At 42.2% G+C, this 16,190-nt stretch overlaps 1 protein-coding gene across 2 annotated transcripts; it reads left to right on the top strand.

Annotated features, from left to right (window-relative positions):
• Positions 1-68: 68 nt before the first annotated feature.
• Positions 69-12,725, top strand: ndc80 (NDC80 kinetochore complex component). Of its 2 annotated transcripts, XM_056593396.1 has the most exons (19): positions 69-602; positions 951-1,069; positions 4,012-4,110; positions 4,735-4,833; positions 5,236-5,319; positions 5,722-5,848; positions 6,484-6,656; positions 7,232-7,334; positions 7,655-7,762; positions 8,127-8,220; positions 8,373-8,473; positions 9,259-9,403; positions 9,535-9,740; positions 9,883-10,035; positions 10,196-10,285; positions 10,452-10,544; positions 11,870-12,000; positions 12,141-12,243; positions 12,428-12,725. In XM_056593396.1, exons 1-19 carry the CDS (start codon positions 540-542, stop codon positions 12,554-12,556), a joined length of 2,220 nt encoding a protein of 739 aa, XP_056449371.1. In that variant the 5' UTR covers positions 69-539; the 3' UTR covers positions 12,557-12,725. The 2 variants fall into 2 exon arrangements, with proteins under 2 accessions (XP_056449371.1, XP_056449372.1); XM_056593397.1 differs by lacking the exon at positions 4,012-4,110 and having other exon boundaries at positions 12,428-12,719.
• The last annotated feature ends 3,465 nt before the right edge of the window (positions 12,726-16,190 follow it).

Raw genomic sequence — 16,190 nt, forward strand, 5'->3', positions numbered from 1 at the left:
AGTGTTTTTGGAGTTTATTATAATACTAGCACCCTGATGTTTTTTTTCCTTTTAGCTTTTAGATCTTTGAAAAAGAAAACAAATACGGATTTTATTTTTGTTCATTTTTATTTGTCCATGCTGTATAATGGCAGATTCCTCTGGATATAATTTATTCTATTTCGAACTACGCATGCAGTATATGTGGCCTATTGCAGGAGGATATTTTGTAAATGTAGATTTTGTTGTTTTAGGTCACTCTAGTAATAAGAGGAAGGGGATCCTTACCCCCTTTTGGTGGAACAAATACTGCAATAAATTTTCTACTTCTCTTTGTCACTTGTCTGCTGAAAGTGTTACATGTGATGTTCTCTGTTTTTAAAAACAAGAAACAACGTACATCTTATGTTACCGACAATGACTGGAGTGACGGGGGGGTTAAGGGACGTCCTTACTAAGTTGTTTTGCGCCTATTTCAATTTTTTCCATGAAACTGTCATTCAGCTAAATGTGTTATAATTGTGGATTTTACACGGACCAGATGACCACAACACCTGATAATGGCACGACTTTCCGCCTCTACTGCCGTGCAGAATGATGACCAGAACAAGTTCCAATTGGAAGTATGAAAGTGAACATGCTATGGAATGGACAAAATAAGGGATATTTATCTTCGTTTTAATTACGTTGAATTGATATTTATATCAACATCAACATGTTGCAATAGATAATGGAAAGTCGTCGAATGAAATATATTTTCTATTATAAATCGATATTTTAGTAAAGGCTGCCACTTGGCGGAATAATTTCTTACTGCATATATTAAAATAATAAGCACACGTGTTTCGACCTATTTTACAGGTGGCAAATGGGTCCAGTATTCACAGCCGTATAATAATTTATATAGTCTATAAATCTTGTATTTAATTATAGTAACATCGCTCTTTATTTTTATTTCGCTTTGTCACCAGTGCTGCTTTGTCCAAGCCGCTTTCCGTTGGGGCGGAAGTGCTTTGAATACGGCGGTTTGGGCGGTTAATTTGAGTTTCAAAGTCCCGTCAGAAAAGGACCGTACAAACACAATGGAACGGTATGTTTTTAACAGTTTTATACCTAACTAACTAGTGTCTATTGTGTTTGAAAACAATAAGTTAAAGTTAAAAACCTGGCTTATCCTTATTCTACCACGAAACGCTGATGTCTGCCTTTTAACGTCATCTTCGCCAGCCCGTGTATCTAACGTTATCTTGGTTCGCTGATTTTAAGTACAGCATATGCCTTGGTCGTATTAAATACAGCTTATATAAAGATTCGATGTTTTTACAATATCTTTAATCCGTAACGAATAGTCATTTTGGTTTACGATTGACCTTTATCAAGAGACGCCCTGACATTAAGCGTAACTTAACGTTGCGCCGTAGCAGGAAGCCGGGCTGCAGAAACTACCAACGTTACTACAACTACATTCACTGAATATATCATCTGGCATTAGTGTTTACCTTTTTTAACTTGTTAATGTTGCGCACTCGCCCTCTTTTGTTGCTAAAAAACGTAAACATGGTGGTCTTTAGCTTTATGCGGGTCAGTACCACCACCTAGTGGAAGGTGTGTAGTGGTAATGGTACAGTGGTAGGTGGATGAGAGGACATCCTCGCTTTTCACAATTGTTTCCAAACTAAAGCTGGAACCACCATGCACACAATTGTTAAAACTTGAAGCTCCCTTGGCAACAACAAATACTAAAAGTCCATGCACAATTCCTTTGAAAACGTTTTTTTTTTTAATCAAACGTTTTCACAATTCCTACACAAGCATTGTTTGTTCATGGTAAACCCTGGCCCTGAAATCCTAAACTCTTGTTGGTCTTGCTCACGAGTCCCGACACTCCCCCGGGTCCCCCCCCCCTGCTCGAACTCAATTGGCCTAACTTTCAATTATGCCAGGGTATCAGAGACCTCATGTGATTTCTACCTAACATTGGATCCATTGTCCAGACTGACAGTCTACAGTCAGCATTCTCTTACAGCAAGATATTTTAGAAACTCCTTGTTTTTAATCTATTTTGGAAAGAATACAAATTGCACTGATAAGGAAAATTTAAAACACTTCTAAAAATGATCAGTATGACTCATGATGGAACAGGAGGAGTGCGTGCAGCTCGTGTGAGGTCCAACTGAAACTTTTTATTCTGCCCATTTTATTCCATATTATCAAACCATTTTTTTTACCTGACACATTTCAGTTTTTTTATATTTATTATTTGGTCATTTTGAGAAAATCCTTAAACAAGTATATCAGAGAGTTAATTTGCCTGGAGAAGGGGGACTTGGATCTGTGTAGAGCACCTACAAAACTGCAGTGTTTCACCGCCGCTGCTGAATTTCTTTTTTTGAAGGAGAGGAGAGCTTATCTCTTTAAAATACGAATGTTATATTATTTTGCACGACGCAAAATAATATAACATTCCGTGCGCTACGGACGCTGGATATGCGCTTCATATCCAATTCAATTCACACACTTGTGGGTAAAGCATATAAAAGGAGAGGAGAGCTCCGTCTTATTTCTTTAAAAAACGAATGTTACATTATTTTGCGCTACCGACGCTTCATATCCAGGTCAATTCACACACCTGTGAGTAAAGCATGTCTATAAACGGAGAGGAACTTCCGTAAACTTGGAAATAAATTGGCAGATTCTGAGTTTGCGGTTCAATAGATACTCAGCAGTGTTGGGAACGTTAATTAAAAAAATGAATTAGTTATAGTCAATCACTGCTTGTTCCAAAAAGTAACTGAGTTAGTTACTGAATCACTCTATAATAAAAGTAACTAGTTACCAGGGAAAGTAACTATTTGCGTTACTGCAAAAAAAACAAGTTGCTATCAAAGAATTTGGATTTGGATTTTTTAAACTGCCCATTCAAGGCCCTGATATAATTCCAACTGAATTTTAATTTGCTTGGTTGCAAAGGCTGTGGAACATCTGCAGAATACCACCGATTTTTTTCCCGTACTCGCCATTTCTGCTGCTTAATCGAATCACTTTGGTGTGTGCGTGGGGCGCGTGTCCTGGCTTGTGTGTAAAACACTGAATCCGATTGGCTACCATGAAAACTGACTGCCTTAGCCAATCATAATCGCTTTTCTCGTTGTTAACCCACCCGGTCTCCTCCCGAGCAGTTTGTGTGTGGAGCAAGGGGTGCGTTCGGATTACCCAGTTCAATCAATTCATAGTAACATACAGTAACGGTAACAGCGTTACCTAACTCCGTTCTTTTAAACGGAGTTATTACAAACACTGATCATCAGTGTAACATCGTTTCGACACAATTGACACCTCTAGCTAAATTTTAGTAACCTAGAGACCCAGCTACAACATTGTTTTCATCCTAACGAGCCGTCTTTAGGAAACGGTGAAATGCATTGCCTTATATGAGCTGTTGGCTTTCAGCCGCGAGTTCAGGAACCGTCTGCGAAGTGCAAAACTGAACATTCAATAGCGTCGCCATTATAGACTCTAGAGCCCCAAAACGTTTTCCATATAGCCATGGGCTCTTTATGGTCTTACTGCAAGCGTGAGTTTTGAAAAATATATCTACTAATTTGAATGTCAATCTAATTTTTTTTACGCAACAATTTCAGTAGTGTCGCCATTATTGACTCTAGAGCCCCAACACTTGTTCAATAGAGGCATGGCCTCTTTATGGACCTCCTACTACAACCTTTGTGATGGGGAGAGGGGAGGCAGTGGAAGGATGCATTGGTTGGAGGCACAGACCTTTTTGATTGTTGTAGTATTTGTGTTATGTGATGTTTGTTAAATAAATGTAAATAATTGTTTTAAAGATTATACTTGTATTATTTTCAATCTCTCCATATTTCCCCTGCTCATTACTGTGCGCTTTAGCACAAAAAAAAAAATGCGAGTGGAAAAATAAACATTTCACCTCCGCTACTGCAACTCCATCCTAGGGGAAACTCCTGTCTCCAAGTAGCTTAAGCATTTGCCCCTTCCGTATCTCCTGTTAAACAGAGTGAGGAAGAGCAGGGCTAAGGACAGCCGGCTGTCGGAGATGCCCATGCGAGTCGTCGATAACAACAGGACGAGCATGGCTTATACTACGCCCAACAGGTCTGTTCACAATGTCAACATAGGGGTCTTTAGCTTTATGCGGGTCAGTACCGCCACCTAGTGGAAGGAGTGTACTGGTACAGTAGTAGGTGGATGAGAGGACGTCCACGTTTTCACAATTACTACATAAGCATAGTTTGTTCATGGTAAACCCTGGCCCTGAAATCCTAAACTCTTGTTGGTCTTGCTCACGAGTCCCGACCCCCCCCCCCTCCCCCCTGCTCAAACTCAATTGGCTTAACTTTCAATTATGCCAGCGTATCAAAGAGACCTCATGTGATTTCTACCTAACATTGGATCCATTGTCCAGACTGACGGCCTAAAGTCAGCATTCTCTTACAGCAAGATATTTTAGAAACTCCTTGTTTTTAATCTATTTTGGAAAGAATACAAATATTGCACTGATAAGGAAAATTTAAAACGCTTCTAAAAATGATCAGTATGACTCATGATGGAACAGGAGGAGTGCGTGCAGCTCGTGTGAGGTCCAACTCACACTTAAACAAGGATATCAGGGGGTTAATTTGCCTGGAGAGGGGAGACCTGGATCTGTGTGGAGTACCTCCAAAACTCTGTCTCCACGTAGCTTAAGCATTTGCCCCTTCCTTATCTCCTGTTTCACAGAGGGAGGATGAACAGGGCTCAGAGCAGCCGGCTGTCGGAGATGCCCATGCGAGTCGTCGATAGCAACAGGACGAGCATGGTGTATACTACGCCCAAGAGGTCTGTTCACAATGTAACATTTCACACTGTGTGCACTCTACTATATTGTGCAGTATTGACTCTAGCAATGTCTTAACATGAGGTGGGAAGAGCCATAAGTACATTCGCAACAAATGACTAGCATGTCATGTCACGGTCTAACTACGATGCAAGGGATATTTGTACCTTTTAGAATACTATTCTGTTTTTGTAGTTGTAGTAGATAAAATACATGGTTGACCCTGCTGTCGGTGTGTCAATGTGTATTAACCAATGTAAGTCACTTCGGATATAATTGTAATTGTAATTGTGAATGATCAAATTACATGCAATTCTTCCACACCCTGGATACCTGTTATGTTGCACAGTGCACTCCCTTTTTACGGACCGTGAAACGTTATGAACGGATATTTTCATCCGCAGTTGCATGCCTTCGTTTGGAAAGCTGAACATCCCCAAGCCTCAGTCTCACACCTCTGAGAGAAGGACCTCCTTTTTTGGGGCCAGGTAAGTTAATGTTTAGTGATGTACACATCCATTAATTAGCCTCGGGGTTGCCTGTTATCTATATTGATTTAGGGACATAACTTTAGATATTTTATACATTTTCAGTGATGATGCATAATGTAGATCTCCATTTAGGTCTCAAGCCCTCCATACACGAACAGAATGCAGAATGAATTGATCTCTAGTTGTGATGCAAAGCGTATACGTTTACTGGCACATTAACAAGCAGATTTTGGGTGGAAAAATATGTGGCTGCAAGCAGTTGCACAAAAATGTAAGAAATTGGTCACAAAATAGACGAATAAGGAGGGGAACCACTGAATCGACGTGACCCAATGGGGACAGTGTTATGCATGAGTCGATGCACACTTCATGCAAAGTAAGACTGTACTGTGGACACAGGGCCAGTGGCGCCGGCATGCCTCGCAACAGCTCCATTGGAGGCTTCGGAGGATCAGAGAAGTTAAAAGATGTCCGTCCTCTACATGACAAGGCCTTCGTGCAGCAGTGTGTCAGACAGCTCTCTGAGGTAGGAGCTCCAACCATTTCATCATAGTAACGTTCCCTTTTAGACTCTTAAAACCTTGCATAGTTCAAGGTTATTGTGCCTCCTTTTTTCACTTGGAACACCTTCAAACCAGAACATTTTCTTGGGTGATTTGACTTGTAACTATGACCTAAATGTGAGCCATAAAGTAGGGCTGATCGATTAATCAAATTTTGATCGTGATTTCGATTTTGGCGTCAAACGATCACAAAGTTAACAAAATCAAGTTTTTTCGATTTTATTATTTTTTTAATGTTTTAAAGAAAAAGCAGAACAGGTGGATACATATCTGTATATCATTTTTGATTGGAACATTTTCTTTGGACATTTCTAACCAGTCCTCAGTTACAAAAAGAAAATCTGAATAAATACATGTTTTCAAACTAAAAAATAATCGTTTAATAATCTTGATTTCAATATTGACCAAAATAATCATGATTATGATGTTTCCCATAATCAAGCAGCCCTACCATAAAGTTATGTTGCTGGTTGAAATGTACAACCGTGCCAAGGATATGTAGCCTTCCCTGCAATGAATGTCATTGACTTGAGGAAGGCCCTTTGCCTTTCCTTGTCCAGCTCCTGGTTGCATTATCGAGCCCTTTTCTCTGTTCTAGTTCCTGTCAGAAAATGGGTTCCTGGGCTCTGTGTCCACCAAAATGCTCCAGTCTCCTTCCACCAAAGAGTTTCTCAAGATGTTTGAGTTCATCTACAGCCAGCTTGACAACACCTTCCAATTGCCCACTTCCAAAGTAGAGGAGGAGGTTCCGCGCCTCCTGAAAGACATGGGGTAACGTCTTACTAATTTTGTATTGCAAGTATATTTTATGTGTTGTAACAGGTCGGGGTGTGGTGGCATAACAATCCTACGCAAATTCTGTAGGCAAAGTGTCCCCTCGGGACAAAGGCATTTATTTGAAAATGTAACAAAATATATAATTTTTTAAACAAACTTAAAACCTTAGTACTCTCTCTCTTGCCGGGCTGTTTACTGGTCACTGAATGGGTCAGGTGTCCCTTCTCCTCCGTGTTCTAAATACATGCGTGTTCCGTCAGGCCCTTTTCTCTGCTCCTGCTTGGGCTCATTAAGTTAAAACGTTGCCGGTGTGGAGGATAGGGAATTAGGCTGCATTCCTCTCGGTGTCCACTGGGTGCAGCCCAAAGGAATCAATCTCGCAAACACGCAGCATTCTAATTCCATGTATCTCCATGTAATTCGAGATGCTATAAAGTTTGTATCGCCCTAGTCTTTGGCAATTTTTTTATTTTTTATTAACAACATATCAACAACGTTCTTCCCATCAATATACGATTCTAACCTGACCATCTGGTCTCTCCTGCTTTTTTTTCTATGTGGGGTTAAAGGTATCCGTTTGCCATTTCGAAGAGCTCCATGTATTCGGTGGGGGCCCCACACACCTGGCCCCTGGTCCTGGGGGCCCTCATTTGGCTCATTGACACTGTCAAGGTACCGATGGTCATTTGTTAAACTATGTGTAACACGGCTGTAGTAGTATAGTATACAGTGGGAAATGTTGTTCATGGTAAGGCAGAAGTGTGTGTGTGTGTGTGTGTGTGTGTGTGTGTGTGTGTGTGTGTGTGTGTGTGTGTGTGTGTGTGTGTGTGTGTGTGTGTGTGTGTGTGTGTGTGTGTGTGTGTGTGTGTGTGTGTGTGGGGGGGGGGAGTTCTGGGTTCAACCCCCAGTGTGTACAGTTATCCACAGTAGGCATATTTACGCTTTCTATCCACCCTACTAGTGAAGGGTCTCTAAAAGTGTGTGTGTGTCAGATCTACTGGTGTATGAGCAGGGAAGAGCTTCTGTTCAGTGATTTCTCAGACGACATGAACATCGACGACGGCCAAATGAATATTGAGGACGGGCCAGAGTACAACAAGGTACCCTTCTTCCATCTTGATCTTTAACCTAGTAGTACGAGTAGCAGTTGTAGTTTACCACAACTGTTTTTTATAAAAGTTAACAATGGACAGAGATTAACAATCCAAACCTATAATTATTTGCGCAGCATTAGAGGGCAGACATTTCTTGTTTTTTCATAACTATAACTACACCATTAAAGTAGTAGTTAGTCCACCCTCACTGTTTCCTCCGTTTGTCCTGTGTTTAACAGCTTCATACACTTTTATATAAACACATCACAGAAGTGTTCACCCACACGTCTTGAGAACCAAACGGAACAGTGTTCAAATGTGTGGCGTCTCCTGCCTTACAGTCTCTCATACTCTCGGTTTGTGTGCAAAGATGTTCCTAGACTACACAGTTGAGACGTATGGAAAGTACCTGCAGGGCGCGGACACTTTCGAGGACGAGGACGAGGTCCACTTCCACAAACTGAGTAAGAACTCACTGTAGCACACTGGAAAAACTGTTTTAACATAACTTTGACCTTTCAAGGAATTGGTAGAATTCTTCTTCATCCTTCATCTGTATTTCTGTATTTAGTGATGAGTGTGAGTGGTATGTCATATTTGTGCGTGTGTTCCACAGAGGCCCTTTACAACGTGGATGAGGTGCAGTTGGCCTCCCTGGACGACATATTCAGGAAGCTTAGCGACAAGGTGGCGCAGCTGGAGAGTGAGAGACAAGCGGTGAGCCGAACCTCCACATTCAGTCCACATGATGTCGTTTATTCACTCTAGTGACCCCCTCTGGTCGAAATGGAAGATCTGCTAGTGGTTGCGTACACTGGCACATTTTCCCAGGTGTTCAACCACACTCAGTTTATTAATTTTTTAAGTTGTTTTAGTCACTTTTTCTTTAATTCTCACTGTTCGAGCGATTAATGCTAACCCTAACTACAAATTGCAGTGCAAATCAAACCTGTTGCACCAAGATGCATACTATTATAATAATATTAAAGTCATATGATATAATATAGTGTAATCATCTAATATCATAAATACCGGTAAGCAAACTTTAATGGTTTCTCCTTCTCCCCACATGTGTAATTAGTTCCTGCAGCTGATCAACAACATTGTTGTAGCCTACTTTTAGTTTGCTCACAGGAAAAAAATTCTAAAAAGAAACAATCTCCAAAAAATAGATGAATTAAATAATGCTCCAAATGCATACCGAGACACACAAACTTATCATAATTGCCCTCATCCACACACTGCCATCGCTACACTTTTAAACACTTGGATAACGTACGAGGTCATTATAAATTAATCATCTAAACACATAGGATTTTTAGGTGAAGGGATGGAGCCTTAGCACGTCGTGTGTGTGTGTGTGTGTGTGTGTGTGTGTGTGTGTGTGTGTGTGTGTGTGTGTGTGTGTGTGTGTGTGTGTGTGTGTGTGTGTGTGTGTGTGTGTGTGTGTGTGCGCGCAGTGTTGACCAGCCCCCTCTCCTCCGTCTCTCTCACTGGTCTAGGACCCCCTGATGAGCAAGAGGATACAGAAGATGGAGTTGCAGGCGGACCTCAAGAAGCTCCAGAGCTTCCGGAGCAGCATGGAGGCCCTAAAGTCCTCGATGGAGGCCAAGGCTTTAGAGGTCACAGATGAGCAGGAGGCCGCAGGTTAAAGACACTCTATGCAGGATTTTATGCCAAATCATTGTTATTGGCTAAAACTATTTCTTTCATGATGAGTCATAACATGACGCGTGGCTTAAGTGGTTTCTCGCGCTATTTTTATTTATTTTCGCCAGGCCACCAACTGGAGTCCCTGAAGCAGGAGCAGGAACGCCTGCAGGTCGTGCTGAAGAACCAGAAGTTCACCCCGGCGGACGTGGAGCGCATCAACCGGGAGAAGAACGAGCTGCAGCAGACCATCTCCAGCCTCAGCAAGAGCCTGGAGGAGGCCGAGCAGCACATGTGGAACGAGGAGATCGCCGTGATCAAGGCCAAGGAGAAGGTGTGCCCACATTACCGCAGAAAGCTCACCGGAACCACTAGCCCCACCGCAAGGCCTTTCACCCACAAACTCCACATCATCTCTGGAAACGCCAAGCACTACAACTTAGTTGGAATGCTTCCTGTGTTTCTGTGTCTTCCAGGCAGAGCTGAAGCTCACAGAGTACCATAAACTTGCTCGTAAGCTGAAGCTCATTCCAGCATCGGCTGAGAACGCCTGCGGCCACGACTATGAGATCAGGGCCAACTTGGAGATCGGGCCCTCAACCATGGTCCAGTACAAAACGCAGGTCATGGTAAGGAAAATCTATTGTGACTATTTAGGGTATGCTATAAATCATTCTTCATGCTATATTCCTATTATGTGTCAATGAATTGACAAGGAGTGAACTCGAAAGTTTTATAGGGTATTCTTTTACTTACAAACTGTACTTGGGGGCGGCGGGGTTTGTCCAGGTACGTCTGCGGGACCTGATTGGTAACGTGGAGGAGGAGGCCAGCCAACTGACCAATCAAAAGCTCAGTGTGGAGGAATCGATCGAGCAGGTAACAAACCAAGAAGCTTCCATCTAGGACTGGAACACTAACCACTTCACTTAAATTATACATTTTGATTTCTGTCTAGCCCTCCCAGAACATTTCAAATGATTGTATGTTTGATAGAATGTTGTTCTGTATTATAGATGGTGAGTTATAATATCTGTGTTTTTAGGTGAACTGCAACCTCTTGGACAAGTCAAATGACCTTAAACAGCTCAGGGAGAACATCCGCAAGCTGGACCAGCAGGTGGAGCAGGACATGGAGGTACGTGGAGCACTCACTGGAGTCAGTGACAGACTTTTAGCCTCTGACTCATCAAAGAATCAGAAATGCAAGTACCGGTGTAGACACCCACAGTATAGGTAGGAGAAGAATTTGGCCTTTACTTTGTACAGATAATATATTCAATGTAATGGGAAAATAAACAAAAAAGTACCTAGTTGTGCAAACGTGTGCTAGAGTAAAAGATAAGAAAATAGTTTAGTCCAAAAATCAGTTTGTAGTCATTTCTTTTAACATCTTGACTGGTTAGGTTAGGTGAAGATACCCTGCGTTCGACAAGTTAAGTGAGGAAGTAAGATAGTGTATTGAAATAATCAAAATCTTTATAGCAGTAAATGTAGTTTGAAAGTTGCTTTTTGAATGTTGGAAATATATCAGCTATTCACGCTCCAACTTACAGCCATCTGCAGCACTCGATAGGTCCATATTTATACACAATGGGCGAATTACAAATGACCCGTACCTAAGCAATAGCCTAGCTAAAATCAAATCATACCGGAGACTTTTCACATTAAAAATCTCCTTTATGGATATAACATTGGGTCAAACACATGGCCTGAGGAGCTTGTATACCATATCCAGTTAAACAGACTTTCTATGTGTATATACAGAGGGGCATAGAACTTTTTTAGTGAGTTACTCAGGTTCATACCAGGAGATGGTGTTTGGTACGCATCCCCAAACATAGCCCCACATGTAACATCTGATCTTATGAAGCTTACCCAGTTTCACAAAGGAGATTCCATTTTCAATAGACAACTTCTTGAGCACAGCAGTGTTTTTTGCTCCACCTATTTTTATCAAACTTCACAGCTTGACCACGGAGCGTTTCAATATCTCCCAGTAAGGAACGTTGCAATCAGCTGATTTTGCACAGTTCTCCAGTGTGTCCGCGGTGCACAGCGCACATGAGCACACACTTCACTGCGCTTATCATTCGTTTCGAGCTACGGCACATCTTGCCTTGGGGCCACTTTTCGAGAAAAAACATTTTTCTTCTGCTCCGGCTCCGTTTGCCTTTTCTTTGCAGGTGGCGAACACCAAAGTATCTGATATCAAAGTATCAAAGTATAGATGTCACTCAATGTATTTTGTTTTTTAATTTCTTTCGATCTCCCGTTAGTCACGCAAAAGCGTTATAGTGACACAAGTGACGTTGCGTATCCCTGATTATGGGCGTGCATGCGTACTTGCGTATCAGTTATGTGCACCCTTGTGTATATATACATACATACATGCATACGACTGACGGACTAAAGTAAAACAATGGGGTAGAATGACCTCTGACCCTGGGCGACCTCTTGTAGGAGGTGGCGCGAGACGAGCAGAAGTGGGCCGAGGAGCTGGAGTCAGTGGAGAACCACCGGAAACTTCTGGAGAAGAACGTCAACATCGGCCACGACGAGGCCGTGCGAGAGCTCAAGGCCGCGCAACAACAGTACGTCTGTCTGTCTGTCTGTCTGTCTGTCTGTCTGTCTGTCTGTCTGTCTGTGTCTTTCTGTCTGTGTGTACATCGTCCCCCCCCTCTCACTCACTCCCTGGGTGCTAATACTGACTGGTGGCGGTCTGGTCCCCCAGGTACCACCTGGTGCTCCAGGAGACCAATGAGGAGAGGAGGTCGGTGGCCAACCACCTGACCTCAGCCATCTCCATCGCTGCAGAACACCTGGACATGGTAGAGGTAAGAGCGCCGCTACAACGGAGCGTTTCCTCTCCTCAGTCGGAGAGGAACCCTTTATCTATGCACTCGCTTTGAAAGAATAATGGCTGAATGCCGACACCAGAACCATTGCTTTAATACTTGCGTTCTATGTTTTGATATCGAGTTCTGGCGTTTAACCCGGCTGTTGTTTTTGAATGCACAGAGGTGTCTGGAGGAGCTGAACGACAAAGTGAAGCGTGCGCTCAGCAAGGCCACGGAGGAGGACAGGGCTGAGCTGAGGAGACTGCAGGACATGAGCAAGGCCTTCATAGCCAAGGCTCAAAGCTTGTAGACGGAGGGAGGGGGCTCGCCCACGGCCGTTTACCACTTGTATCATATTTCCTTCTTTGCCTTTATATTTTTTGGGGTTCTTTCTATTGTCAGCTCCATGTAATTACTGTTTTATCTAATTTGGTATGTTGCATACCGTTAACATTAAAACTCTTTAAAAAATACAATCCACACTTTCAGTTTATTTATTATTATATGAAATATAATAATTATTATATTTACTTGCTAACAACTTGCTTACATGTTGTGAAGGGGAAGTGCCTTCTTTATCGTTTATAATCTAAAGACATTTGTAAAAAGAAAGATTGAACCCAATTGTGGTTTGGATATTCACCACTAGATGGCATCGTCCTCGACGGACTGGGTCAGATGGAGCGCCTGAGACACGTCCATGATTGAGACTCGTCTTGTCGGGTGAAGTCAGGACTCAAATCGTCTTCACCCACATTCCAATGGTTTGAGGCAAACTAGCCAAGGTACAACGCAATAGGCTACATGAAAAAACGACAATTCTGAAAGGCAAAGTGCAGTAACTACGTATTTTGTCAAAATTGAGTTCAGACTGAAAATGGGTTTTATAACACCTTCTTTGTCTTGAGACAAAAACTATTTTTCTTCCTATAAAGGTATTAATTGAGAGTATCACCACTATTGTACCTGCAACAGGTTTGGCCGGCCAGTATGAAAACTTTGAAGGCATTTTTCTCAGTTTCAATGTTGGCGTAGTTACTGCACTTTGCCTTTGTAGGGCAGATAGTCAACGTGTTGGGAAATGTAGCACCATCTATAAAAAAAATCTATGAAGTCATTGCTTCGGGTCATCTGGATTCTCCGTAGTAAACAATGCATTGTTATAATCTACACTGGACCGAGAGCAATGCAGACCTTTCTGGAAAAAAGACCCCCCCCCCTTTTTTTTTGGAACTAAGAACTCAAATAGTGTAGGCCTACTTGTCCTGTTTTATAATCCTACAACGTCTTGTCAGGCGTTGCAAAACTTCTCTGGGAACGATCGTTTTGAAAAATTGCCAGCTACGATATTATTTAAAGGTTGGGTATGGAATTCGCTTTCTTGGCCATTTTTGCAAAATTACTTAATCCTTATCATAACCCACTTACAGCCACTGAGTTAGAAGTATTGACATGAAAATTAAACAAGTCAATCATCTGTGGAACGGGCAGGGCTCGAAAAACTCCAGCCAATGATTTCCAGAGCCACCGAGTTGCATTGGACAGTAAGTACGTCAATCAAACGGTCGTACTGCATTGCGCGACCCCTTCGTGCAGTACTCGTGACCCAGAGCTCGTGACCCAGAGCAAGCTCCTGTTTGTTGTTATCCTGCGGTAGCTACTGGAACTAGTTAATCCACATTTGGACCTAGCAGTAGAAGACGATTTTCATGGCAGACAAGACGCCACCATCCCCACCACCACCACCACCACCAGCAAAGAGAAGGAAAACCCTATGCGCTCGTGCATGATTGCGCGTCCAGGTACTTGGAATGGATGGAGTCAGAGTCAGCGTTGAAGGAGAGGGGGTAGGACCATTTGAGTTGTGTATTTTCAAAATCTGCTGGCGTTTCGCAAATCCCATACCCAACCTTTAAAGTAGCTAGTGAACTAATGCGTTGCCAGAGAAGTGTCCTAGAAACCCAATGCACCGGGGAAGGAGCTTTATGAGGGAGATTGGCTCCGTAGCGAGAGTTTGACACCTTTGGAACCACTGGGAAATGTCATATTAAAATACCTTATTGTAGGTCTACTTATCGTAGTGCCAAAGTGGTTCTGTTTTATTTTTTTTGTCGAGTTTCAATGGCTATGAGAGAGAGAGAGAGAGAGAGAGAGAGAGAGAGAGAGAGAGAGAGAGAGAGAGAGAGAGAGAGAGAGAGAGAGAGAGAGAGAGAGAGAGAGAGAGAGAGAGAGAGTAAATGTGTGTAAAAAAGGAACGAGAAGAAACTTAACGTGTTCTGTAAAATTGAGTAATTGTTTTTGAGTTAATTTGCAAGCATAGTTTGTGATGATGGTCCTGTTGGTTGTTTATTTCCATGAATCTGTGAGTGTGCGTGTGCGTGTGCCGTCCATGCGTCGGTCCCTGCTGACTCCCGTCTGGTTGACGGCTTCTCTCCTCCCTCTCTTTCATGGATCATTGACGTTAAGGACACATGGACCATGAATTGTTAATACACTGGATTTTCCTGCTCTTCAAGTCTCCACACAGACTGCTGAATGACCCAGCACAGTGCCAGAGCTCACCTCTGAGGCGTGCGTACTGTGTGTGTGTGTGTGTGTGTGTGTGTGTGTAACATCGAAAAGAGAGACCGACAAACAGCCTCTCCTCTCATTGGCTATCCCTATCCCTGCTTCAGGGATCCTGTGTGTCATCGATTTGTGGCTATCATATGGCTATCCTCAGATGTGTGTGGCTGCTGACAAACCATCAGGCAGGGAATGCAGAGCAGAGGGGTGTAAACGTGTGGAGCCTTATCAGAGTTCATGTCATCGCTTCCAAGCCACTCTAATAATATGTTTTGCAGATGTGCGAGAATGAGTACAAACACACACACGCACGCACACGCACACACAAACATGCACACACATACGTATAGGTCCACCTCCAAGCCCACTGACAATTGAGAAACCGGTGTGTTTTTTTGCGTGCATGTCGTACACTGGTTGTGACTGGTACCGGAACAAAAGTAGAAAATAAGTAAGCAATAAAATAAGCAAGGAGAAGAGGCAAAGCAAAGACTCATGGGAAAAACCACAACAATTGATCTAGTTGCACCCAAGGGAACACTGGCATGAGTACTTCCTCTATTGCTGTGTTGACATCAGCACAACGTGTTAGAGCATTGATTACTAATTTACTGGAATTGGCCAAACTTTGTGGCCAAAGGCCACAAAGAGTGTTTTTGTCTTAACTACGATACACTTCTCTTTATTCACATCTTCCTAACACCAAATTTGAATGTTTAAACATCCATAAACAAAGTCACATAACTGTTGAATGTTCTAATGATCTTTTCTTTTATGATTGATGATTTACTTTTTGCCACATAATTATCCATAACACAATATATTGCAAAATTGGAAACATAGAAAAATGCCAGGAAGGTGTGTCAAGTAACTGAATAATCTGGTGCGTTCCTGCTGCCCTCTCATTAAAGTAAGCTTGAATAACACAAATTAATTAAAATGCACATTATTAGTATAGTTATTTGACGAATGGGAATGTGACAAAGTTAACATGCTATTTCTGTGTTCACCAGAGCTGTTGAAGGTTACTCATCTGTTACATGAAGCCTGCAAAACGCACGAATGACTCTAAAGCCAAATCAAATACAGTAGCAGGTGCCGCAAAATATCCTGTTTTAAACACTCTAAAATCTCTACTCTGTTTCTACCATGGCGATACAGCTTGTTTGTCATTGCTAATGCTGTTTTGGATTTTTATTACAACAAAGCCTTCGAGTATTTGTTGAAACAAACACACATTTCTCCCAGACTTGCTTATTTCCTATCGTCTCTCGTGTTTAAACAATGAGTAAACCACTCAGCATGTGTCACAACATCTTTGTTTACTTTATCCCTAGCTTGTTTGTTTTTATTTATATTGTGTACAGCTTTCTGAAAAG

This window comes from Gadus chalcogrammus, chromosome 6, assembly GCF_026213295.1.
Source record: "Gadus chalcogrammus isolate NIFS_2021 chromosome 6, NIFS_Gcha_1.0, whole genome shotgun sequence".
NCBI lineage: Eukaryota > Metazoa > Chordata > Actinopteri > Gadiformes > Gadidae > Gadus > Gadus chalcogrammus.

Excerpts from the sequence above, each read along its gene's own strand:
- ndc80 (XM_056593396.1), top strand. The coding sequence starts at position 540 with ATGGCACGACTTTCCGCCTCTACTGCCGTGCAGAATGATGACCAGAAC. Across the intron at positions 7,335-7,654 it reads GGCTCATTGACACTGTCAAG|ATCTACTGGTGTATGAGCAG; the intron begins GTACCGATGGTC and ends TGTGTGTGTCAG. Across the intron at positions 10,036-10,195 it reads AGTACAAAACGCAGGTCATG|GTACGTCTGCGGGACCTGAT; the intron begins GTAAGGAAAATC and ends GGGTTTGTCCAG.